The 27895-nt window shown below is 37.8% G+C and overlaps 1 protein-coding gene across 2 annotated transcripts in view; it reads left to right on the top strand.

Annotated features, from left to right (window-relative positions):
* LOC150098368 (clotting factor B-like) overlaps nucleotides 1-27030 on the top strand; it is a 33980-nt gene extending 6950 nt beyond the window's left edge. For both annotated transcript variants that reach the window (XM_090404707.1, XM_090404706.1), the window contains exons 2-8: nucleotides 3871-3959; nucleotides 19030-19098; nucleotides 19296-19372; nucleotides 22419-22531; nucleotides 22673-22929; nucleotides 23013-23167; nucleotides 26687-27030. In XM_090404707.1, the coding sequence (XP_090260833.1) occupies nucleotides 3896-3959; nucleotides 19030-19098; nucleotides 19296-19372; nucleotides 22419-22531; nucleotides 22673-22929; nucleotides 23013-23167; nucleotides 26687-26884 (933 nt within the window). In that variant the 5' untranslated portion in view covers nucleotides 3871-3895 and the 3' untranslated portion in view covers nucleotides 26885-27030. The remainder of the gene's footprint in view (nucleotides 1-3870; nucleotides 3960-19029; nucleotides 19099-19295; nucleotides 19373-22418; nucleotides 22532-22672; nucleotides 22930-23012; nucleotides 23168-26686) is intronic.
* Nucleotides 27031-27895: the final 865 nt, after the last annotated feature.

Here is a 27895-nt window from a genome sequence, read left to right as displayed (position 1 = left end):
GAATTGTTTTCAGAAGGCAGGAGTTACGTTTGTGGAACAGGAGGAACAACTACAAGAGGAAGAAGAAGATATGTGATGGATAAGTCTTCCTCATTTCAAGACTATGTTAATGTTGATTCTGGTGTGATCACATCAATGGTACCAAGTAGAAGACATCCTTTCCAACCACCTTGGTGAAGAAGAGGAAGAAGTGGTTGAAGAAGACTGTGATCAAGAACCTACCGTCCCTACTAGTAAAGAAGCAATGGAAGCTACATCTGTTTTGAGGCGGTATATTGCAATTGCATCAGGAGACGATGGGGCATTTAATGGCTTATGCACTGTGGAGAGGCAGGTGGAACGTATAAGAGTGCAGAAAAAGGCAAAAAAACAATCAACAATTAAAGATTTGTTTAAATAGATAAATGCAAATAATTGTAAATTCATTCATTTTCAGTTATTAAATTTTGTAATTTAGTATGTAGAGTTACATACTATCCCCGTGAACACACACTGACTACAGTCATGAATACCTCCAATAGGGATGCAGCAGAGGAGTGCCGTGCGAGCTGCATTATTTTGCCCTGACTCCTCATTAGGATCCGTCTGAATCAGACGAAAGGGAGAGATAGATAGCTAGTATTACCATCTTCTGTATGACCAGAAAGTTACAGAAAATCTTTCCTTAATCTTGAACTGAGGATTAGAAAGGAAAATTCATGGACATTGGCAAAATTAGCATGTCACACGCAGTTTTGGGTTAATACTTTACATGAATGCATAAACCCAATACAGGACAATATATGGAAGAGTATTGATTTTTCGATTGCCAATATTCCCATTTGTTATCTGGCGATATCTATGAGGAAATTTCTATTTAAAGAATTCTATCCAGTGGTGAACACATTTGCAATAGTTCAAAGAGTTTGTCAAATGTTACAACGTCTTTATGATATTCTTATTCGTTTCAAGATTATGTATTCCACACATATAATTTATTTTGCCGAATTTCTGTCTAACCAATGTCCAAATTAAAATCAAATTATTTTATTATTAATTTATTATATTATTACACACATTCACACATGTGTAACCGACTATCCTAAACATCATATTTCATGGGTCCCATTCAGATTTCATATAGCATGAGTTCATAAAAACGATGAAATTTTATTCAGTCAAAATGTCGTTTTGCAATCTTCTGGACCTGTGAATAATGCATTTGATAAATTCGATCCAATTTCAAATAGTTCAAATTTCAAATAGCGCGCGAGCACGCACGCACGCACGCACGCACACACACACACACGCGCGCACACACACACACACACACACACATGCATGTCCAATTTCTTCAAGATACTGATGAATGCAATCAAAGCAAAAATTACGAACATGAATAATAAGAGCAAATGTATATTATGCGATCAGAAAGATGAGACTATAGAACATCTAATCAATGACTGCAAGATAGCCCAAAGTGATTATAAACACCGCCATGATCAAGTGGCCAAAATAATTCATTGGCATGTGTGCAATGGCTTTCGTACTCCTGATAACGGGTGGCACCATAAAATAGACACAATACGGAAACTAAAACAGCAAAAGTTCTCTGGGACTTCAGAATACAAACTGATCGGCATTTGGAACACAACAGACCTGACATCACAATTATCAATCATCGACAGGTTTGGATTATTGATGTCCTTGTACCCAGTGATAACAACATTAACAACAAATAGCTGGAAAAAATTAATAAATGTCGAGATCTGGTAATCGAAAATTGGCAGGCTGTGGCTTAAACACACCAACGTCATCCCAATAGTTATCGGTGCAGTTGGTGCAATCTCAAAGAAGCGCTATCCAACTATTTACAGCAATTAAACATCAAGGTTGTGATCCCATATGACCTATAAAACACATCATTACTTGGAACAGTTCATATTTTACGACGCATCTGACAGGCCATTTTTAGATTCTTGGGTGGAATCTGAATTGTTCAGTATCAGCAGTCAGATTGTTGTTTAAATGATATCTTGTTTTGATTGTGTATCAATTACTCGAATAAAATTGTAGTTGCATTAGTATCGGAAGCCATATAGTGGCAGCAATAGTTCTTTGGGCAATTGGGAATTACGTTGCTCCATTTATTAGGGAAACACGTAAGTTTGGTTCATATCATGAAGATACAAATCATTATATGTCTCTCTCTCTCTCTCTCTCTCTCTCTCTCTCTCTCTCTCTCTCTCTCTCTCTCTCTGTCTTCTTCTTCTTCTTCAATTGAAGATGAATTAGCCGATCTGGTGCAGTATTAAGTTTTTTCTCCTGGACACTCAGCTTTTCATCCCGCATGGAAATCCGCATTGAGAACAGACGCAATTTACAGACAAAAATACTGGTGCTAATGGTGGCGGGGAAGTAGTTACCTTAAATGACACACTGAAGTGTCCATCTATTTATCCATGAAATTCCGATTTCACATTTCTGTCATCTGCCTCACTACTCAACACACCATGCTTTTTTATATTGACGTAATTAATAATTACTTATTTATCCAATTAATCAATATAATTTATAATATAGTTAAGTTTCTGCACCTATTTCAGTGTTGTATAAAATAAATATCTTTCTCTTCTTTGCTACGGTTCACCTCTCTTTTGACCCAAGAAACGAAACCCGAACTCTGTGTCTACCATTATTTCTAAATCCCATACTCCAATACGTAGCGTGAATAGTTTTCATTTGTGTAAAGAAAAAAATCATCGTCTTACTTATTGACTTGTATTCCCATTAATCTTTCCATATTTCAAGTCTGTTGTAATTCTTTCACAAGGTCATCACGCCTTTCAATGATTATCACTCATCCCACCTTTCCATCATCAGAAACTGACTGACTATCTTCTTTATTATAAATATTATAAATATTTTCAATAATATTTATAAATATTATTATAAATATTAAATAATATTTATAAATATTATTATAAATATTATTATAAATATTAAATAATATTTTAATATTTATAATATAATATAATTTAATATAATTATAATTAAAATATTAAATTATTTTAATATTTTAATTTAAAAATACTTCAAAATTTTAAGATAATTTAATATAATTATAATTAAAATTTTAAATATTAAAAGTATAATTTAATATAATTATAATTAAAATTTAATATAATTATAATTATTAAATTTATAATTACATTAAGGTTCTAGTAAAAATTTAATATTATAAATATTAAATAATATTAAATAACAGATTTTATGTTATATCAAATATTATAAATTTATAATATCTATAATTATAAATATTTATAATATCTACTTTATTATAAATATTATAAAGGCATTTGATGAACACTTTTATTCTTAAAATATTTTTGTCAATTTTTACAAACTCAGCCAGGTATTTAAACTCAATATTTAAATACTCTCAACTAGTCCACATTCCCCCCCCCCTCCAACACACACAACCCAAGGGTAATTGAAACAATATGGTTTCTATTTTTTTTATTTCAAAGAACACAGTTAAGAAATCAGTCGTTATGAGTTTATTTTTAAATTCACATTCATGGAAAATATATAGTAGAATGTTTTTTTTTATTTGAAAAACAATACCATTGAATGCATATGAACTATAACAATCGCACTTAAGAGAATCAAATCACGTGGATTTACTGCAATTTTATATTTTAACGTTTAGAACATTAGCATCGTAGGTGGCGCAGTGGTGTTAGCAAGAATAACATCATTGTTATTTATAAAAATGCTTGTGGGCATAATTGATAAATATTTATATGTAATCTACTCGGCAGGTAAACAATATATATTTTTATGCAAAGTACAGTTTGTTTAGATTTTGTTCTAATTTATATTTTACAGACGCGACAACTCTGCAAATACTGAGATGGAAATCTGGGAAATCATCGTCATCGGTCTTTTGACAAGCTTTGTGCGATCGGACTACCCAAGTAAGTAACTTAAAACGGATAAAAATTTTATATTATTTATTAAAAAAAATGAGAAGTTATAAACTTAGTTATATTAAAATTTATAAATGCATTTAAATATTAATTTGAAAAGAAAACTTTTCTTTTTTGCATAATATTAGCATTACATTGATATTATATTTAAACACACCTTTTATAGTTTTTCATATAATTAATATTCATGCTATTCTATTTATGAGTGCATGATTCGATGTGCTATTTAGATTCCCGAAAAGTCCTTTTTAGGACTTCCAGGGTGACAAATGGCAAAATGCTAAATGCTATAGCCAATGAAGTTTTAACTGAGGCTCGGCTATTGCCGTTACCCAGCCATGACTAGAGCTTTTTAGCTCAACTCAATAACACTCTATCCATACAGATTTACTTCATTCAGATGACGGGATAAAGAGTCAAGGACTCAGTCCATCGCCCAGTTCTTTTAAGAACTTAAGTGCATGATTCGGGAGAGAAAGTCCTTTTTAGGACTTCCAGGGTAACAAATGGCAATGCTGTAGCATTGCCATTTGTTAGCCTGGAGTTTTAACTGAGGCTCGGCTATTGCCGTTACGCAGCCATGACTAGAGCTTTTTAGCTCAATAACACTCCATCCACACAGATTATCTTCATTCAGATGACGGGATAAAGAGTCAAGGACTCAGTCCATCGCCCAGTTCTTTTAAGAGTGCATGATTCGGATATAACTTTAATATAGGTATCCCAGTCCTTTTCAGGACTTCCAGGGAAGATGATGGCAATGCTGTAGCCAATGAAAATTTATCTGAGGCTCGGCTATTGCTGTTACCCTCCTGCCATGATCAGAGCTTTAATAGCTCAATAACACCTTATCCCTACACTGTCCTCTACAGATAACGTGGAAGATGAAAAGCATTCTTGCTTCGCCCCTTTAAGAGAGTCCTTATTATAAGGATATAAGCGCATGATTCGAGATTGAGCCTGAGGTCAGGCCGCGTAGTTTTAATTCGCAGTTCATAAATTAATGTAAAAAAAAAATACGTCATTGAATTGAACTCGCCATTTTAATTGAATGAATGCTTATCCATACAATAGTGAAAGATTTTGTGGAATGATGTATGGAATTCTGATCACTTGAGCACAAGGTAAGACTTTGATTTAGATGCAATTCAATTGCTATTGCTTCGTTTATCCTACGCTTGGTATTGCCGGCAGTCCTTTGCGGCTGCGGGATATTCTACAAAATTTCTGCTAGCAGGTCTTTAGACCACCTGCGGGATTTCTATTAGCGCTCATACGCAATTAAATCGATATGAGCGTGCCTGACCTAGACGTATTCACTGATTTACTCGATGAAGAACCGGCTCTTATACTCATTAATAAACTCCAGAAGTTCAAGCTGACATGGCCTACTAGCATGATCGACCCCGACATCATTATCGAGTCACTCGATAAGGGGCTAGCACTCACTTTTATTAAAAAGCTTCTCAAAAAAGTTCGAACGGGATTGGCCCGGTTACTTAAACTTATATTCTTTACCCGAAGTCGACATTGAGGAAAATGAAGACTCTCCTCAAATGGAGGAAAAACTCAATCTAGTTGTCTCTACCCCTAATCCTTTTGATCAAGGAGAGATCCACGCTCGTAAGAAGCGAAAAACTCTAGCTGCTGAACCAACAAATGATGTTGGTATGGATGAGGACGCTCCCATTTCAGATCCCTCTGCCTCCTCCAATGAAAAGGTGCCACCGATTATCCTAAGGGAAAAGCAGAGATGGACAACACTAAGAACCATCATGGCTAACTTACAAATAAGTTACAGATCGGCTAAAATGTAGATGAGGGCATAAAAATTCAGCCCTTCACGGTGGCTGATTATAGAAATCTTACAAAGGAGCTGGACGCAAGAGGAACACTATCACACATTTTCACTTGCCTCCGAAAAAAATCTGAAAGTGGTCCTACGAGGAGTCTCCGAGCATATTGATACGGATGAAATAGTTACTGACCTCAACTTACAGGATCTACCTCCCATAAAGGTCACTAGACTGTTTAGATCAAATAAGACACCTATGCTTCTAGTCTTAGTAGAAATTCATAATATTTACAAAGACATATACAATCTAAAATCAATCTGTGGACTTAAAATCACCCCAGAACCATTGAGAAAGAGAGCATCTTCTGGGCAGTGCCACAGATTCCAAAAAATTGCCCATGCCTAGAAGCTATGCAAAGCCCAGTACAGATGCCTAAAATGTGGCGAGAATCACCCCCACAAACACCTGCGCCAAGCCAAAATCCACCCTGGCTAAGTGAGCCAATTGTGGGGGTCCTCACCCCCAAAAACAGATGGAACGATCCAAATAATCAATCTATCTAGTTATCTAGTGCGAAAATTCCTGAAGTTCAAGCTCCTCAGTCCTCCAAGAGTGAGAACATGACAACAGGTGCTTGCCTACCATTAACCGAGTCCCTTAAGAAAATGAATCTTCAACATCAAGCGAGAACATATGCTGATGTGGCATGCTCCAAACAGATAGTACAAACCCAGAACCTGGCTAATCCACATTCAAATCTATCAGATATTATGACCTCTTCTCTTGCAAACATGCTGCGGGATTTCAGCAACTCAAATCCATCACTAAGTGTTACAAAAAGATTCTTTCAGCAAACCCAATCCATATTATCTGCACTCTCTGATGCATAGTGAAAAATCGCCCCAGATTCGCTTAGCATTATCGCTTGGAATGCCAACGGTATCAAAAATAAAGTGTTAGAAATCCAGGAATTCAATAACAGATATAACTCAGATATATTTCTAATCAATGAAACTCACCTGAGGCCTGCTGACAACCTAAAAATCAGAGGGTATCAGATTTACAGAAACGACAGACATGGGTATAGAAGTGGAGGTACAGCCACCCTTATCACAAACTATATCAACCATCATTCAATAACCAACCCTACAACCACCAACCTCGAAATCACAGGAATAAATGTCCTCACAAACTCAATTGGAAACCTTAAACTTTTTTCTGCTTATAATCCTCCATTAAAAACATTGTTGACCTCATATCTGGATGCCATCCTTGGAATAAAAGCAGCGGTCGTCATCGCTGGAGACTTCAATGCAAAACATCCTGCTTGGAACAGTAAATCTACCAATAAAAATGGTCGCATCCTTTCCAACTACACAGGATCAAACTATGCTGTTGTGGCTGGACCTACCGAACCAACTCATCTCAGTACATTTGGCACTGCTGACATTCTGGATATAGCTATCCTTCAAGACATTAAACTTCAGTACAGCCTTAAATCACTAAACGAGTTGTCATCGGATCACAATCCAATTCTACTACAATTGGGAGAACAAGAATACGTATCTCTTCCCTCTCATTCAGGCATATCGTTGGAGAGATTGTCTAAAGCACTTAGGAATAAAATTGGACCTGTCCCTCACACATGCACAGCAGAAGGTGTGGAATCTGCAGTGACTAGCCTCACCCAACAGATTAAGTCCGCTATAACGTTTGCAACATTCCACAAACCTATTCCCAAGCCTGGTCGTTTGCCGGAGGATATTATGGACCTGATCAGAGAGAAGAACAGAGCTAGGAAGAGATTTCGTAACACTCGCGCTCCTCACAAAAGAGTCCTTAATAGATTGAACGGGGCAGTGAGAGATGCACTTAAAACTCATAGAAACCAAGTTTGGGATAAAAAGTTAGCCTCTATCTCACCTATTGATCACTCTATATCGGGGTTACTGAGAAACATCAGAAATAAAAACAGATCCCCCCATAATCTCAAACCAGGGCTTAGTTCACACAGATGTAGATAAGGCAGAAACCATACTAAAGAATCTAGAGGAGCAGTGCAAACCTTCTTATAACAACTTAGATTTCAATCACTTGTACAAAATCCACAGACAGGTAAGACACGCACTAAATCTTCCAGATACCAGTGCTGACCATATTGCACCCACATCACTTGTTGAATTATATGATATTATTAAAAAACTTAAGAACAATAAAGCTCCTGGACAGACGGCATCTCAAACAGGATGTTCAAGCTGCTGCCTCGAATAGCTGTAGTGCACCTGACCAGTATAATAAATGCAATCTTAAGATTTCACTATTTTCCTTCAGCCTGGAAACTGGCTGATGTAATTCCTATACATAAGCCAGGCAAAGACCCACACTTACAGCAGAATTATCGTCCAATCAGTTTCATCTCCAATCTGGGTAAGGTTGCAGAGAAGGTCATCCTCTAACGACTCCAAACCTCAGTAAATGACCTAAACATCCATAAAGAACAGTTTGGTTTTCGGCAACACCATAGTACTACCCAGAAAATCCACAGAATTGTCGAATACATCACCACCAGCTGCAACTGGCGCCAGTGCACAGGAGCGGTTTTCCTAGACCTGTCCAAACCATTTGACAAAATCTGGCATTTTGGACTCTACACAAACTTACCTCAGCCGGTACCTCACTAAAAATGGTTCATCTAATCCATTCATATCTTCAGAATAGATCAATGCAAGTTAAAATAAACGGTTCTACATCCTCCCAGCGCCATATCTTTGCTGGAGTGCCGCAGGGATCTCTACTGGCTCCATTGCTGTTTTCTGTTTACATGTCAGACATCCCACACAATCCGATGACTTCCATTTTGGCCCTGTATGTGGACGATACGGCAATACCAACCAGATCTCTCAGACCCCACTTCGTAACCAGAAAGCTTCAAGAAAACCTTCTAAAGCTGGAGGGTTGGTTCTCCAAGTGGAGATTGAAAGTCAACCCCCTGAAAAGCTCAGTCGTTCTTTTCTCAAAAAGGCCAATGTCTCTTGCAGGAGATGTGTTACTATTCAATACTAAAATTCCCTGGCAGACAGAAACAAATTACCTGGGTGTGATTCTCGACGAAAAGCTATCTTTCAACCAACACATCAAGTCTGCATGCGCAAAAGCATCTAAAGCCATAGCTCAGATCTATCCACTAATTAACAGAAATAGCAAACTCAGCAACAGAATCAAATTGCAACTATACCAGATGACGATTCGTCCTATAATCACCTATGCCTCTCCAGCCTGGAGCCACACCTCTAATACTAACGTTATCAAGATACAGCGAGTGCAGAACAAGTGCTTGAGAATGATTCTGAACACCCCGTGGTATGTTAGAAACAATCAACTTCATAGAGATACAAATATTCCCTATATTTTCTCTTCTCTACAATCCTTAGCATCCAAGGTTCAGCTAGCCGCAACATACAAGGCAACGGACATATTCAAACATCGAAGACCAAAAGCTATATTAGCCTTCTATAGCGATGCATAATCTCCATGCCCATTCAGGGCGAGGAGATTATGCATTCTTGCTTCATCCCTAAAGACATAAATGAAAATTGTCAATTGTGCATGATTCAAAAAATGACGGAGGCGATTAGTGAGTTTTGGTTTTGGTTTCGTTCAGTAAAGACGTATTTCCAAGCGTTCTTCTAGTTTAAACAGTGATAAAAGTTTTGGAGATAAAATATCGATGATTTTTTCACAGCTCCTTTTCTACATTAAAATAATGATTGTTTGATGTTCCTGCTGTAGCGTCAACAGCGTGCTCGATCAGCAGAGCAGGTAAGACTTTTTATTTTCGTCTCCGAAATTTTTTCAGGCCCTCTCCTGTTCCCCGCCCTGTGCCTGGTACACTTGGTGATTGGGAGGGACAAGGCAGGTCCTGCCCCCACTTCAAGTCCAGATTTAGTTATGGATTCACCATATGAGGACCTCATTTTCAAGGAACTTGTAGCTATTTTTCGGCACGTAGGTAACATATTACACCCGAAATGACCAGGAAAGGTTGAAGTCCATCAGATTAAGGAGGTAGAGAGAGAAGACCCTCAACCCTCCGAACTTTCTCCCAACCTTACACATGACAGCGACAATTCCCTCGCTTCAACAACCGACGTCATATCCTACGCAGATTCTAATGATTATCAAGAGGACAGCAGAAAGAAGAGAAAGAAAGAGTCTCTTGCTGCAGAACCTGAATTAGCACCTCAATCCTTGGAAAGAACAGCTCCAATGGACACATCAGCACTATCGTATGAAAGAACAGCGACAGATACATTGACACAGCCCAAAGAGAGGATTCCACCAGTAATCTTGAGACCTAAAGAAAAATAGTCGTCACTTGCAGAGACGATGAAGAACACTAACATCAAGTTCTCATCAGCTAAAAACACCGACGATGGAGTCCGCATACAGCCCGAAGGAACAACGGACTACCGCCAGCTCACCAGACTTTTGAATGAACAGAAAGTTCCATATCACACGTACCAACTTAAAAATGAAAAAAACCTTAAGGTCTTATCAGAGGTTTGATAGAAACCATAACATCTGAAGAGATAGCTATTGACCTCAGATCACAAGGCTTGGAGCCGGTCAAGATTTCTCTCATGTACCGAGCAGACAAGCTCCCCATGCCCCTGGTCTTAATGGTGATCAGTAAAAATCAGAGGGAAATTTATAACCGTAGAATAGTCTGCAACTTAGTCATCAAGACCGAACCACTCAGAAGAAAGGCATCTGCTGGTCAGTGCCATCGATGCCAAAAATATCGGCATGCGCAAATGTTATGTAGAACAGATTACAAGTGTGCAAAGTGCGGTGGCAACCATCCCTCGCACACTTATGTCAAGCCAAAGACCACACCTGCTAAATGTGCAAAAGTGCGACGGCCCACGTCCTGCCAATTACAAGGGTTGTTCTCTCCACCCATCTAACCTGCAAAAGTCTAGATAGGCGTTAGACCCGCCCATTCAGAAAAGTATTACGAGATCTGCGCTAGAAATTAAAGCGCGGATAGTTACACCGGATAAATCATATGGTTCCCCGCGTAACACCGTGGTACTCCCTGCAACTATCAGTCAAAACTCCTCAGCAATTCTAGCTGCCTCACTAGGGGGGATACTAACGGCCTTTAGCAAAACAAATCCCAGCCAGGCCGACACCAACAAATTCCTTAAGCATACTCAAGTCATCTTCTCCATGATTAATGAATAACCCGGCTTCAACATCAACCTCTATGCAGATAGCATCCTGGAATGGAAATGGTCTCAACAACAAAATTTTGGAATTACAGGAACTTGCAGATCACTTACAAATTGATATTCTCCTTATTAACGGGACTCATCTACGTCCCTGCGATAATCTCAAACTCAGAAACTACTCGTTACTTAGGCAACTTTGTTAGAAGGAACATCCGCTATAATGAAATCAAGAAGACTACAACTACTAACCTCGAGGAGACAGGCATAGAAATACATACCAACAATGCAGGCAGCTTAAAGATTTATTCTGTATACAACCCCCTGGCAAACCCCTCCTACTCCCTGACCTCTCTCAGCTACTGGATACAAATGAAGCAATACTTGTGGCAGGAGATCTCAATTCCAAGCATTCTTTATGGAACAGCAAGCGTTTTAACAACAACGGAATGATCCTCTACAATTTTGCCTTGAAGAGAAACATTGTTATTGCAGGCCCGATCAAGCGAGCACATTACGGAGCGACCGGTAGACCTGATGTTTTGGATATTGCTATATTTAACAACATTTCTCATCAATTCCAACTTCAAGTGGTTGACGAGCTCAGCTCAGTCACAATCCAGTACTTTTAAGTTTAGGAGGGGATCCTGAGCTCATTCCCAGCCAATCCCACACTAACTTTGTAAAATTCAAGGATAAAATCAACACTATCATAGACTCAGTACCTACTATCTCCTCCCGTGAAGAAATGGACCCAGCAGTCAGCAATCTTGAATGTAAAATCCATTCTGGCTTATCCGCAGCTTATTATATTTTCACCCCAGCACAAGTAAACTTACTTCCTGAAGAAATGCTTGCTCTAATTAGAAACAAAAATAGACTCAGACGCCGCTATCACAACACGCTCTCTCCGCAAGACCGTCGAGAACTAAATAGAGCGTCTAACCTAGTCCGTTATGCATTAAAAGATCACAGGAACCAGCAATGGGAAAGAAAACTCTGTTCTCTCAAAACTGAAGATGATTCTCTGTGGAAATTGACAAAAGCTCTCCTTACGGATCGTTCTAACACCCAGCCCATTCACGGAGAAAGATGCCTTGTTTACAGAGACGATGAAAAGGTGCCATGGTGACAGATTACAGAAAATTAACAAAGGAAATGAACGTCAGAAGTATTCAGTACCATACCTTGTTACTCAGTTCAAAAACAAAAATTAAACGTGGTCCTCCGTGGCGTCTGTGAAGACATTGACCCAGAAGAGATAGCTGCTGATCTTAACTTACAGGATCTGCCTCCTATGAAGGTCAGGAGAATATATAGATCTGACAATACTCCCATGCCGTTAGTCCCTGTAGAGAGCCACAACATATACAAAAATATTTGCAACTTAAAATCATTCTGCAGGCCCATCATCACACCAGAACCATTCCGGAAAAGGACATCTTCTGGGCAATGCCACAGGTGCCAAAAGTTTGGCCACACCCAGAAATTGTGTAAAGCTGAGTTTAAACGTGAAATGTTTGGATAGCCACCCAACCAATATCTGTACAAAGCCGAAACCACCTCAGCTAAATGTGCCAACTGCGGTGGCCCTCATACTACCAACTATAAGGGATGTATTCAGCATCCGAAGAACAGACGGTTAGAGACAGCTAAACAGTCCTCCTCCTCTAACACAAGAATACTAGAGCCCCCCCACCACCACTACAGCCGGAGGCCACAGTCGGAAGCCTTCAAAAATAGAGGGAGCCAAAGGCAAACAAGAAGGTATGGTGATGTGGCCCGTACAAACAAGTCAACAGCAGAACAGAATCAGCCAACAGCACCTACAAACCTGACAGCTGTTATTACGGCTTCTCTAGCAAACATTTTTCAAGACTTCAACCTGTCAAACCCCTCAGCAACCTCCACTAAAAGACTCCTCCACGAAACACAGGCCATCCTCACAACTCTTATAGATGAATGGAATCAAACTAATTCCAACCTCTCTACAGATCGTTGCATGGAATGCAAATGGCCTCAGAAACAAAATTTTAGAGCTCCGAGATTTTGCCCATAGATATCAACCAGATGTTCTAATAAGAGAGACACATCTAAGCCCCTCGGACAGCCTTAAAATAAGGGGTTATCTTCTATACAGAACCGACAGGTTAAACTATAGAGGCGGCGGCACTGCAATCATCATTAAAAATTATACCAAACACCATTCTGTAAACAATCCTCCAACCACCGACCTAGAGGACACAGGCGTGGACGTATTCACTAGCTCGGCTGGCAGACTGAAAATCTACTCAGCTTACAACCCACCCTTAAAACCTCTAATGCATTCTGATCTAAATGCCATCTTAGGCGTTAGACAGTCAATCATTATTGCCCGAGACTTAAACTCCAAGCACCCTGCCTGGAATTGTAGAACCACCAACAAGAATGGCTGCATCCTTTCCAACTACATAGGATCAAACTATGCTGCTGTGGCAGGCCCCACCGAACCAACTCATCTTAGTACCATTGGCACTGCTGATATCCTGGATATAGCTATCGTGCCAGATATTAAACTTCAGTGCAGCCTAAAATCATTCAACGAGTTGTTATCTAATTATAACCCAATTCTACTACAGCTGGGAAAACAAGAATACCTGTCTCCTCCCTCTCACTCATTTATTTCGTAGGAAAGATTGTCACAAGTACTTAGGGATTACATTGGACCTGTTCCATACATAAATTCAAAGGAAAATGTTGGAACCGCAGTCACAAGCCTCACCCAACAAATTAACTCGCTATAATGGCAGGCCACTTCCTAAAAATCTGTCTCCAATCCTGGTCGTTTACCCGAAGACATTATGAACTTGATCAAAGAAAACACAGAGTAAGGAAAAGATTCACAACACTCGCGCGCCACAAGACAAAACAGTTCTTAGCAGACAAAATGGGGTAGTGAGAGATGTACTCAAATCCCACAAAGACCAACTATAGGAAGAAAAGTTAGCTTCTATCTCACCTACTGATCACTCTATCTGGGGACTACTGAGAAATATCAGAAACAAAGGCAGATCCCTTTCCCCGTATACTTTCTGACCAGGGCCATGTTCACACAGACGTAGAAAAGGCAGAAGCCATAGCGAAAAATTTAGAAGGGCAGTGCAAACCTTCATATGAAAACCTAGACCGATCACTTGTATAAAATTCACAGACAGGTCAGACACTCATTAAAACTTCCTGATACAGGTGCTGACCATATTGCATTCACATTACCTGCTGAAATATATGATATTATAAAAATTTAAAGGACAAAAAAAACTCCTGTTGCAGATGGCATCACAAGTAGGGTGATAAAACTGCTGCCCCGAAAAGCTGTAGTGCACATGACCATAATAATAAATGCAATCTTAAGTTTTCACTATTTTCCTCCCACCTGGAAACAGGCTGATGTAATTCCAGTTCATAAGCCAGGCAAGGACCTGCACCCGCCTCAAAATTATCGTCCAATCAGGCTCATCTCCAATTTGGGTAAGATTGCAGAGAAGGGCATCCGCTCACAACTTCAAGCTTCAGTAAATGAACTAAACATCCTTCCTAAAGAGCAATTCGGTTTTCGGGAACACCATAAAAATCCTCAGAATAGTGGAATATATTACCACCAGCTACAACTGGCGTCAATACACTGGAGTTTTTCTTGATCTATCCAAAGCATTTGACAAAATATGGCACTTCGGATTGCTACATAAATTCTTTTTAGCCGGTATCTCACTGAAAATGGTACATCTACTTGGATCATATCTACAGAATAGAAACATGCAAGTCAAGATCAATGGTACTATTGTTCGCCACCGATTAGAGATCCTTCGACACTTCTGCGCATGTCCCAAAAAGGAGAATCCATTCCGATAATAGGGTAATCAATCCGTCTTCTGGGATGAGTTTGTGTATTATTACAGGTCGGGAAATTTAGTTTTTTCTTTTACGAACATTGTAGTTTTTAAAGTGGTAACTATTTTGCTTGTATAACACTTGGAAAAATGCACGTAGAGTATTAACAAAAATTAAAATAGGTATAGCATAAAACAAAAATTTAACGGAATTTATTTTTAAGAAAGTTTTCTATAAAATAAAAATAATTATACAGAAAAACAGAAATTATTTCAAATGAACTTAGATATTCTAAACTTACAGTTGAGAGAACGTAGACACTTTAATGTCCTAAACCGATTAATTGTTTATGACTTGTTGTGACTCTTTTAACAAATCCATGCAAAAAAAGGCTGGAAAAAAATACCATTATCAAATCCTTTTAATCTTCGTAGTCATCTGAATCGGTGTCCGAATCGCCATCACTTTCACTTAAACTGATCACCAAAGGTTCGCATAATTCTTCGATAATTCCGTTTCTGTCCCAATACATATTTTCCAATGAGGTGACATGAGAGCAATATTTTCCCCACTTTTGAACTGTAATACTTTCAATCGCCTGTTCTGAAAGCTTAAAAAGTTTCGACATGTCAATATCTCCAGTTACGTCCCGACGGCGAATGAAACTTTTCACTTCTGCCCAAACATACCCAATAGCATTAAAACAAAATCCGATTTCATGAAGTATTTTCCTTAAAGTTTCTTTTTTCCAAGGAAAATTAATGTTTTCTTTAAGCACAGGAATCAATTTCGGAATAGTTGGCACTCTTTTCTCGACCACGTAAAATTTGTGAATAGTTCTTATAACGTCTACATCAAAATCATTCAAAGCTACGGTTTCGATGGGTTTCTTTCTCTGGCGCTTTTTTAGGCGATTTAAATGTTGGCTTACCTTCACCTTTTGATTCCCTACGAATTATTTTAACAGTCGACCCCGATACGCCCGCAATTGCACTTGCACGTTTAATGACTTGAGAAAGGGGAACAAGGAGACGATTCTTTTTTCGCAGAATGTCAGCACATTATTCAATATTCTTTTGCAAGAGCTAATGAAACGTTTAACAACAGAACTTGTTGACTGTACTGGGTCCATCATACAAATTAATAATAAAAAAAAATAATGCAAAAAAGCGACAACAAAAATCAAGCTAGTGCAGCGACAGACAAGAAAGCACCTACTTGATTTCGCATGTTGGCGACCAATTCCTACATCCTTCATTTTTTTCCCCTTCAGCATGATTCGACTATTCTTGGCGAAACGCCAAGTAGAGACCTACAAACGGTGAGCGAACTATACCTCATCCCAGCGCCATATCTTGGCCAGAGTTCCGCAGAGATCCCTGCTGGCTCCATTGCTTTTCTCTATATACATGTCAAACATTCCGCACAACCCAATGTGCGGAATGTCTGCATGCAGCATTATTAGCCAGATATCTCTGGCCACAGCTAATTACTAAAAAGCTTCAAGAAAACCTTCTAAAGTTGGAGAAATGATTCTCCATATGGAGACCACAAGTGAATCCCCCCAAAAAAGCTCAGCCATTCTCTTCACGAAATGATCGATATCTCCTGCAGGAGATGTCTTACTTACAGCCAGACAGAAACAAAATACCTTGGTGTCGTGCTCGACAAAAAATTAACTCGACAAAAAATTAACACATCAAGACTACGCGTGCAATGACAACTAAAGCCATCTCCCTGATCTAGCTCCTAATTAACAGGAACAGCAATCTGAACATCAGAATCAAATTGCTTTTATACCAGCTGACGATTCGTCCCGTAGTCATTTATACTTCTCCAGCGTAGAGCCATACCTCCAATACTAATATTCTCAAATTGCAACGTGTACAAAACAAGTGCCTGCGAATGATTCTAAACGCTCCATCATTCGCCAGAAATAATCAACTTCATCGAGATACAAATATTCCTTACCTCTTTTCTTTCTTATAATCTTTAGCAACAAAGTTTTTCCTAAAAACCTCCATACACTCCAACGATCTAGTTCAGCAACCTGTAGCCTACTAGGCTACGGATATATTCAAACATAAAAGACCAAAAGCCATTTAGCTTCCTGTAGCAATGCATAATCTCCATGCCCATTCAGCGAGCAAACTGCTCATAAACGTTTACCCTCACTATAGCCGTAACAGATAGCTGGGAATGTGAAAAGCATCTTGCTTCACTCCCTAAAGTTAGCACTGAAAACAAGCTACGGATTTACAAGTCAATCATCAGACCCACTTTAACATACGGATCACCAGCTTGGAGTCACACTTCCCCCAGCAACATCAAAACACTACAAATGATTCAAAATAAGTTTCTCCGTATGATTTTTGATGCTCCCAGGTTTGTCAGGAATGCTCTCTTCCATCGTGATGCTAACATATCGGATATACCCACGTTTCTTCCGGGACTTCCTCTACATACTTCGCTCAGGCAGCTATTCATCCCAATCAACCCACTCAAGAGTCATCTAACTACGATGAGAACGACAGACGGAAACACAAGCGCCCGAAGGCAGCTCTGCTCATCGCTACAAGCGCTCTCACACGGCCCTACATTGGGCGAGCCAGGTGCTCAATAGTCGTTTATACATATAACCAACTCCTTAGGGATGAAGGGATAAAAATCCAAGTGACTGTCATCCATTTTGGCATAAAAGTTAGTTAACAGTTAAGAGTGTATGATTCTTGACTGTTGTTGTTGTTGTTGTAAAATCGACAATTTCAAATATCAAATATGAAAAATATAATAAAAGAGAAAAAATTAATCGCACAATACCTTGTTCGTTTGGACAAAAACGAACTTGTTTTTGAGTGTAATATCTTTGAATATATTTTATATTCAAACGGTCCAATTTATAAAATAATTGTAATGCCTATCTATGGCGCGCACTCACGCACGTACACACACACACACACACACACACACACACACACACACACACACACACACACACACACACACACACACACACACACACACACACACACACACACACACACACTGACCTGTGCAAAAAAAAGTAAAAAAGAAAACGATTTTCTTTTCTTCTGTAAATACAGGGTGTCCCAAAATTCACGCAAGATTTAAATTCAGCGCCATTTGTGCGGTAAAATGTTGCCAACGAGAAAAAAAAGACAGCGTGACAGTTGACAGTTCAGGGTTATTAAAAATGACCACACACAGCGAAGAGAGTTCGTTGAATGGATTATGGAACAACAACAAGTGGATGCTTATTTTTCGAACAAAACCATCTTCAGCGATGAGGCTCATTTTCATCTCAATGGCTTCGTTAATCGACAAAATTTTCGCATTTGGGGTTCAGAAAATCCACGAATGATTGTTGAGAAACAAATGGATCCACAACGTGTCACTGTTTGGTGCGGATTTTGGGCTGGAGGCATCATCGGTCCATTCTTCTTTGAAAATGCGGCTGGTAAGGTAATAACAGTTAATGATGCTCGCTATCGCGACATGATAATCCAGTTTTCTGTGCCGAAATTGCAAGATATGGATGTGGACGATATGTGGTATCAACAAGAAGGTGCCACATGCCATACAGCCCCAGAAACAATTCAATTACTGCATGAGTCATTTCCTGGTCGTGTAATTTCCCGTTTTGGTGATCAGAATTGGCCGCCCAGATCATGTGACTTAACGCCTTTGAACTTTTTTCTTTGGGGTTTTTTGAAGTCTAAGGTGTATGCCAACAAGCCCACGACCACAAACGCTTGAAGGAGGAAATTGAGCGCTGCATCAACGAAATTCAGCCACATTTATGCAAAACGGTCATGGAGAATTTCGACAAAAGAATACGTATGTGCCTGCAAAGCCGTGGAGGCCATTTACCCGATATGCTATTCCATGCATAACCCTATACTGTATACTTTATGAATCAATAAGAAATTACAATTTTTAATTAAAAACCTGTGTTTTCTATCAAAATTACTTCTTGCGTGAATTTTGGGACACACAATACTTTTGCATGTGGGAATTATTGCTAAAGATAAAGCACACAATGAATGAGAACCGCAATGGTTACTTATTGCCAAAAAACACTCGCTTTTCTGTACTGCGCGTTGCCATCATTTTTACAATACGGAAATCCTTGTTTCTTTGCAGGATGCGGACTCCGAGAGAAAAAGCTGGAAGAGGTATTTCCATCAGCTTCCCGATTAGCTCGTGCACTTCGTAAGTATTCTTCTTATTCCTCTTCGTCTACTTGCGTGGTTTCATATTTTCTACCATTGAATATAAAATGATACATGCACACAGCAAGGCCTTTCTATTGAACTCATATGCCTGCTGTCTGTTCTACACATTTTCGCCTCCCATTTCTTTATCTTTTTAAATCTAAAGATATATATTTTATTTTTCTATTTTTTTAGCTGCTACCAATAATAAGATTTTTAACCTTGCATTCGTTGATGGAGGGCGTGCAAATCTAATGCGTTTGCCGTGGGCGGTAAGTAAACAAATTCTTTGAATCATTGTCAATTGCTTAAATCAATCCACGGAACATTTTTTACATTGTTGCCATTAGTTTAGACATCCTTCGGTTTAAGATCTTAGTAGTTTAATGAGATAAAGAGAAACCGAAATATTTGAATATCGCATTCAAATCAATGGGCATTCAACTGCAATCTGTATTGAAAACATATTGGGAGTTGAAGAAGATGGCTTCATTTCGGCGACGTAAAATTACTAAATGAAAGGATGTAATGAATATTTCTAAATCGAAATATTTGAAACTCAATTTCAGTTTCGAAATAGACCTAAGTGTTTATGAAAATGCAATCGACATCGGAGTTCCTGTCATATTGTACTACTTAAAAGGCACGGACTCTTCCCCAAAGTCCATATATTCCATTTATTAGTACATCTATTTTTTTACATTTTAATTAATATTTATTATTTGCAAAAATAGAAAATTTCATGAATTTGATTTCGTTTTCAGGGAAGAAGGGGGATAATTATAGATGAATAATTATTTCATTGCGAATTAACTGATTTTGAAATAATTTTAATAATTTGATTCTACTTAAAAGAAACGACCTGGCATTTCAATAATTCACAGACACGTAATCAACAGGTCAAGAGGTTACTTTAGAAAAGTTCTTGTCAAAATGTTATTAGTAACTTATATATTCCATTTTAATGTCTAACTAAGCATAACAAAGATTTCGATATAATCACAAAGAAAACTATGAAGTAAAAAAAGTGGTCTATTTTTATTTATTCCGGCTACACTGGTTTCCATAAATTAAGGAACAAAGAAAAAAAATCGCAATGATCAGGGGACGAGAGAATTAAAAAAAAACATCTAAAAGGCGGGTGTATTTTGTAAAAACCAATGTTGCGTCTGATTATCATATACAAATTAGAAGCACCATAGGTGATATATGCAAATCAGTACGGCGTAAAAGCAATCGTTTTGGGATCAGCGGAGTGATTTTGAATTTCTTGTCCGAGGTGAAAACAAACATTTCTCGAAAGCAAAATTCCTGGATTTTTGGTTTCAAAGCATCATTTAACCCATGAATTCACGTGAAGAGCTACTATATGCAGGCCAAAGCCACGCGGAGATAGCCAGAATGTTTGCATGTGAGTTGTTTGTTACTTCACAGAATGTGGAACCAATTCCTCTTCGATTGTGCACAAAAAGTTTCACGAAGGTGATTTGTCTGCTAGGTAACTGGAAGTCTGTGTGCCCCTATCCCCACGAGTCCTTATTTGCTCCACATAGCGATAGCATTCATACTCACTGTGATCTGGAGATAACCCGATCCGTGGAAGGAACATCTATAGCGGAGGTGATGTGATGGTTTGCGGAGGCATCTTGATGGGTGGACGCACCGACCTCTACGTCCTTCCTAGCTAATCTGGAATGTTGAATGTTGAATGTTGAAGATATTATTCGAGAGATGCTCGTGGTTCGAGAAGAGACAATCGTACGTATGAACTGGTCAGCCCAGTCTCCTAACCTTAATCCTATTGTGCATGTCTGAGATGCTTCAAGTACAGATGTTGTTAGTCTCGGTCCTCCTCCCCAAAACTTTGAGAGTTTTAGCAGAATTTTGAAGGAGCAATGGTTGTTGTTAGTAACTGAGACCTGAAAACCATATAAACAGAATGATATATCGCTATTAAGTTCAGGGGATAATAAATCCCTCATTTTTTTTTCAAGCCGAATACAAAACTCGGAGATCGAAATCTAAGAGTTTCATGCCGAAGAACTATCGGCGAGTCCAAGCGTAAGTACTATCCAGGTTGTACTACAACCTAGGTAGTACAACCCTAGGGCAACTCGGAGCAAAGGTGGAGCAAGATCCATCACTGTCCTTAATATTTTCTCATAATGTAAAACGCAGCTCCTAGGAGATGTATTACTGTTTTACATTATGAGGAAAGGTCACTACCCAGACCGGTTTCGACCTTTATTGAGGTCTCATCAGTGAGTAGGTAGACCTGGATAATACCAAGGTTTAAGTGAAACGAACTTACATACCCTTACTATATGAATTGCCAGACCGGTGTACCCATATATTATTATTACTACGATAAAGAGCCAAGAGGCTATTTTTCCGGTGGCGTTAGATTTCGATAGATTTCTATTTCCGAGTTTCGTATCCGGCTTTAAAATAATGAGGGATTTATTATCCCCCGAACTTAATTTATTTACATTGTAAGTGGAGGTTTCTGTGGTTTAGAAGTTCACATGGCATATTCCGGTAATTGGACCACATTTTTTTAATAAACTATATAAAACACAATCAATTAATAAAAGACCCAACAAGTTTCGTAAGTCGTTTGACTTACATCTTCAGGGATAAAAGGTAACTTAAAGTTTAAAACACAAAGAAAAGAGAAATTATTAGTAATAGTTCATACTATACAGTTGTAGCCGTCTGACTATTCATAAAATTAAAAATCAGAATGCAGATTCAAAGCAGTGCTGAATTTAAACAATGCTGGATGATGCCACGTTCTGTTGTTCACGTTCATAATGTCCGAGGTCTGATTGAGGTATATTTTTTATTAAAGCTGACCAAACTTGGTGGAGAATTAATCCTCGATTTTTATTGCATTCTGTTGGTATTTCAAGCATGTTTGCAGCTTCTTTAAATTTCCTTATGTAACAATATTTATTTACATTTCTTTGAACATTTGTTTCCCGTTTCATATCATGCTTTTGACCGAATTGCATAAAAATTCATCAGACAGTTTTTGAGTTATCATGGTTTTACTCTCTTTTTTTAATTTAGGGAAACTAGAGTATTTATGCTATCCGAGGAGCGCTATCTATCAGCAATTTCTTTCCCTAAAGAAATTATTTAAAGAGATATGACTCCTTTAAATTTAAAGTAAACTATATCATGTAGGTGCGCCTATAATATTTCTCTACAAATTTCTTCGTTCTTGTTTAAGCATTTTTAAATGAAGTTTACGAATAAGATCACTTTGTATATTTTCGAGTTAGTTTTCAAAATATCTTTTTCATTCTGTTTCAGGTTGCGATATTTTATGATAACTCCAAAGTGAGCCATTTTATATGTGGTGGAGCTTTGATAAGCCGTAAATATATCCTCACCTCTGCTCACTGTGTTTCCAGTCGACTTCCTCTGTAAGTATACCTCAATATTTACTTATTTTCAGAATAAGATCATTGATTTTGTTTCTTTGTGGTGTGTGTGTGGGGGGGGGGGTGTAAACATTCTATTGTCCTTATTTGCTAGTTTTAAGAAATTCTACTTTTTTTTTGTAGTAAGAGTGGCACTAAATTGCATGTTTATTTGGGATCAGTTGATGCCAAGTTTGGAACTGAGTACAAGATAAAGAATGTGAAGATCCACGAGAAATACACCAGCGCACAAATCTACAATGATGTTGCTCTAATAGAAATTGCGCGAGAAGCAACCTTGAGCGATAAGGTCTATCCTATTTGCGTTCACCGGGAGTCCCAAAGTGACTCTGAAGATAAGAAAGTGGTTCAGCTCATAAGATGGGGAGCCCTCGTGGATGGTATGTTTATGTATTTATTTATTAATGCTCGTTTATTTTATTTTATTTCTTATTATTTCTAATGTAATTGAAATTTTTCCCAGGACGGGGCACTATGCTTCGGGAAGTTAACATCACAACGGTATCCAATCCAGAGTGCACTGAAAGCTATTCGACAAAAATCAACTCTGCCTTCCCAGATGGCATCACGGACAATATTTTGTGCGTAGGCACGCTTCCCCGAAAACGAGGATGCAGGGTAAGATATCGCTAATGTACTCGAATTGTAGTATAAGGCTAGAACATTCAGTGATTTAAAAGGTTAATAAAATAAAATATGAGCTGTGACTATTAAATGACGAGACTGACTGCAAAAATGTGGTTTATTATTACAATTGTACAATTCAATTGTTATCCCCTTCAACATACTCCCCTCTTCTATCAATACATCGTTGCATACGAATTTTCCGTTGTTGGAAGCAGTGCTGCAAGTCATCATGTGTTATCTACTTCAGTTACGCTGCCATTTTCTCCTTTACCTCATCCACTGACTGAAAATGGGGGCCCTATAATGGGATTTCAACTTTGGAAAAAGGTAAAAATTGCATGGAGCTAACTTCAGTGGGTAAGGTTGATAGTCCAACACTTGGATCTTCTTATCAGCCAGATACTGCTTTACAGACAGTGTACTGTAGGCTGGAGCGTTGTCCTGATGGAGAATACAAGCGTTGTTCTTCCACAGATCGGGTCTCTTTTTCTTCCTCACTCGTTCTCTCAGCTTGGCCAGAACCTCAAGATAATAATGTTGGTTAACTGTTTGACCCTCTGGTATCCATTCAACCATTACTACGCCATTGATATCAAAAAAGAAGAAAAAACACATTTTTGACTTTTTTCATTCTCGGTAACGTGGGAGTTTTCCAGTACATCGATTGTCTCTTTGTTTCTGGATCATACTGGAAAATCCACGTCTCATCAAGTGTAATGATCTTCAATTTGAAATTAATGCGCTGCTCGCGTTTAAAGTTAGACATTACTCCGGCCAAGCGACTTCACACGGGTTTCTTTTATAACTGCCTAGAGACTGAATACGAGCGGTAGAGAACAATGCTTATCGCAACTGCTTCTAGAACCTTCAAGTTCATTCAGGACGTAAGCGTATACCACTGCTACGAGTACACGATTCACAGCGCACCATGTCTCGTTATTTAAAAGCCACACCTCGTACATTGCAAAAATACAATTAAAAGGAACAAAACATTTTTTTTATTAATGTGCAATTATTTACTATAACAATATTAAATATAATACATTTATAGGAATTTATTTAATTTATGTTAAATTAATTTTAGAGTTTGCCGAATTAAATAATGAATATTCATAAACTGCCATTCAATTAGGCCATCGTTCCTTTGGAAGTTTTGTCTTCTTTTTGCTGATGTTCTAATCCCACATTTTATACCCGTTCATCCTTGAATATATGTCTCCAGCTCCTTGTCGTATCGCAGATTGATAGTCATATATATACATTTATCCCTCATTAGGAGGGATAATTCAAGAAATTGTTCAAAATATCAAACTATGGTCGTCTGTGTTCATTTTATGGTCATTACGAGAAGTCGTAACGCATAACTGGAAAAGCATACCATAATATCTTCACACCCCTGTTCTTAACAGATTGGACTATATACTGTGATAACTGCTTTCTCCCGGAAGTTACCATACCGAAAGGATTAAAGCTCTATGTGATCAGTAAAACATGTATTGTGATTCATCGTCACATGTAACAATGAAAAATCCAGTGATGCGCATTGGGGGAACTCCCAGTCCTTTTCAATACACTCATCATTTTTCAACTGTTTATTGGTTCTTTCTGAATTTCTTCTTATAATAATGTCATTATTATTATTATAATTATAAATTCTTTTTAATAATGTCAGTTCCAATCTATGTTATGTACATTTAGTTTTTTATTATTTTGTGTACAATGAGTGTGTGTGTGTGTGTTATGTTCCATCGAGTCGTTTCCGACTCCTGGCGACTCCTCGAACATCCGCTCTCCATTTCGATCTGCCCCTGTCCATGTCTTTCAGAACCTCCAAGCGCAGTCCAGTTGCTTCTTTAACTCCATCCACCCATCTAATTCTTGGTCTTCCTCTTCTCCTGCTTCCATCAACTTTAGCAAGCATTATCATCTTCTCCAGACTGTCATTTTCTCGCATAATATGCCCGAAGTATAACAATTTTTGCTTGATGATCATAGCTTCAAGAGCGCAATCTGGCTTTATTCTGTCTATCACTGATTCATTGGTTTGCTTTGCAGTCCATGGTATTCTTAGTAAGCGTCTCCAAACCCGTAATTCAAATGCATCTATCTATCTTCCTTCTTTCACTCTTTCTCAAGGTCCAAATTTCACATCCATACAGCACCACAGGAAATATCATTGCTTTCACGATTCTGATTTTTGTTGCGTTTGTATCTTTATCTTCAAAGATCTTGCTTAAATTTGTCATTGCTTTCTTTCTGAGTAATAATCTTCTTCTAGCTTCTTCAGTACAATAACCATCTTGATCAATTCAGGATCCTAGGAGCACAAAATTATTAACTGCTTCCGTTTTCTCCTCATCTACTTCAAAATCATTAAGTTCACATGTTGCCATAACTTGTGTTTTTTTGAGGTTACATTTAAGATCGTATTTAGCACTTTCTTCTTTAACTTTCATAATAAGTTATAAGTTTCATAACAATGAGTGTACAATCGATATTATGCCTTCACGTGCCAGCTGTTAGTCATTAATACCGAGCATTCTTGAGAAATGTTGATGTCTGTATAAGTTTTGCAGCCTGTTGTATTTGATTTATGTCTATCGTCTAAGATAATGCATCCGGATGATGGGTGCTCACTGAATATTAGCAAAGGTGTTACCACTCTGAAATCACATGAATCAAACAGACTTCTGTCACTTTTTGAAACTAAAAAATATCTTTAATGTCTCTGAATACTGAAATTGGTTCAAGCACCGTTAATATCAACATCTCACTAATTTACTCACAATAATGACTAATGCCGTTTAGAAAAGTAAAATCCATGCCTAGTCATCTCCTCTGCTGGCTGCACTAAACGAATAATTATTAATATTTCTGAAATGTTAGGGTCACTGTGTACAGTAATTAATAGTCAAGACATAAACAGACGATACGCAATGCAAGGCATTTTAATTCTATTATCGCAGGAGTGATTATTTGGGTAATGTTCCAAACACATATCGTGATATAGTCCTGAAATACGGAATAAATAAATAAATGAATATAAATTCCTGATCAGAGAAGTTAGATATACCTAATAACCCTGTCTACTACCCCTATTTGAAAAGTAGGTGTAGTAAATGGGTTGGGCGAGTCATCGGTTCAAATGTGAAAGGATTTTCAGCAGCTTTGTATAATACGCTGCATAAATGATTAAGAATAGATGTCAGGAGCCCAACTCTTCATTCGGACTGATGGAACAGGAAAGCGTTTGGTACGAGGTTGTTCAAGATTCCTCTGATGTCATTCTGGAGGAAGGTTTCTCAAGGCATGCGATTTGTTCGGTTACAATTCGTATGCTATATTTGTAAAGGAACGCATCACTAGAATGTGTAGTCTCTTGACTGGGATGCCTGCGCATTGCATATTGTTGATCCATAGTGGATAGGTTAGTAATAAAAAAGATCTAACATTTTTTTTCTTTGGAATGATTTTAAAAATTTCATGGTTTTTATTTCCTTTTCATTTTAGGGCGATCCTGGGAGCTTTTTAATGAAGTCAGAGAATAGTATTTGGTATCTGGTTGGAATTATTGCTTCTGACTATGGATGTGATGAGGAAGGTTTCCCAGCTTTGTACACTCGTGTTCCTTCCTATTTAGACTGGATTCTTGGTAAAATAGATCTTCCTAACATGTACAGAAATGGAATTATAGAAAGGGAAGACTAGTTTAAACCCATCCATCAGCGTTTTGTTATATGATATAACCTACCATTTCACTGTGTATTTTTTTTACACTGTTGGAGTAAAATCCCTAAAATTGTAAGCAAGGATACAATAAAGAATAAATAAAGATCTTCATATGAATAATTTAAGACAGTTATTTTTGTCTCATTTTAAAATGTTCTCTGAGAAATCGGATTTTATCTACGCAAGATTCACACTTCACTCAGGGTAATATTGAGAAAAAAGGTTATAGTAAAAGCATCCACTATGGTATGTTTGAAATAAAAATATTTTTGTTTTTGTTTTTTACTACGAAAAAGATATAAACGTAAAAATTGCAAAATATTTAAATATGACAGGTGTAATTAACTCTACATTTAAACCAAACCTAGTTCAAAAACAAACCAGGCTAAAAGTATACAATACATTAGCCTGGTTTGTTTTTGATGTATGGAAGAGAAATCTGTACAATAAAACAAAAAGACAAACAAAGATTAACAACAGCAGAAATGAAGTTTATGAGAAAAACTGCAAAGTATACCCTATTTGATCACAAAAGAAATGAAGAAATTATGAAAGAATTAAACCAAGAACCAGTAATTGAAAAAATTAAAAAATGTAAACATAAATGGATGGAACACGTTCAAAGAATGAAAATAGAAAGATTACCAAAACAAGCCTTCAAGTACAAGCCATTAGGAAAAAGAAAAACCAGGACGTCCTCTTAAACGATTCAGCGATGACTTGTAAGGCCCGAACAAGCCACGCTAGGCCTAAATCGTTGATATGCATGATGATGATTTTTTACTACAAAAGTAAATTTGTTTTTTTTTTCAATTACTGGCATTTTGACATTACCATTGAGTTGATCTTTGGTATTGTCAAATTTTTATGCGCTTTGTGAACAAAAGTAAAATATGCATATCCAGTCATTTGCCTGGTGAAACACTGGAGAAAACACTGTAACTGTCCTCCTGCTAAGTGGATTGATCCGGAATTCTGTTCTTCAGCATG

The sequence above is a fragment of the Typopeltis vanoorti genome, chromosome 15 (genome assembly GCF_054136105.1).
Source record: "Typopeltis vanoorti isolate ZY-2024b chromosome 15, IOZ_Tvanoo_1.0, whole genome shotgun sequence".
Lineage (NCBI taxonomy): Eukaryota > Metazoa > Arthropoda > Arachnida > Uropygi > Thelyphonidae > Typopeltis > Typopeltis vanoorti.
This window is presented reverse-complemented; position numbering and strand designations above follow the sequence as displayed.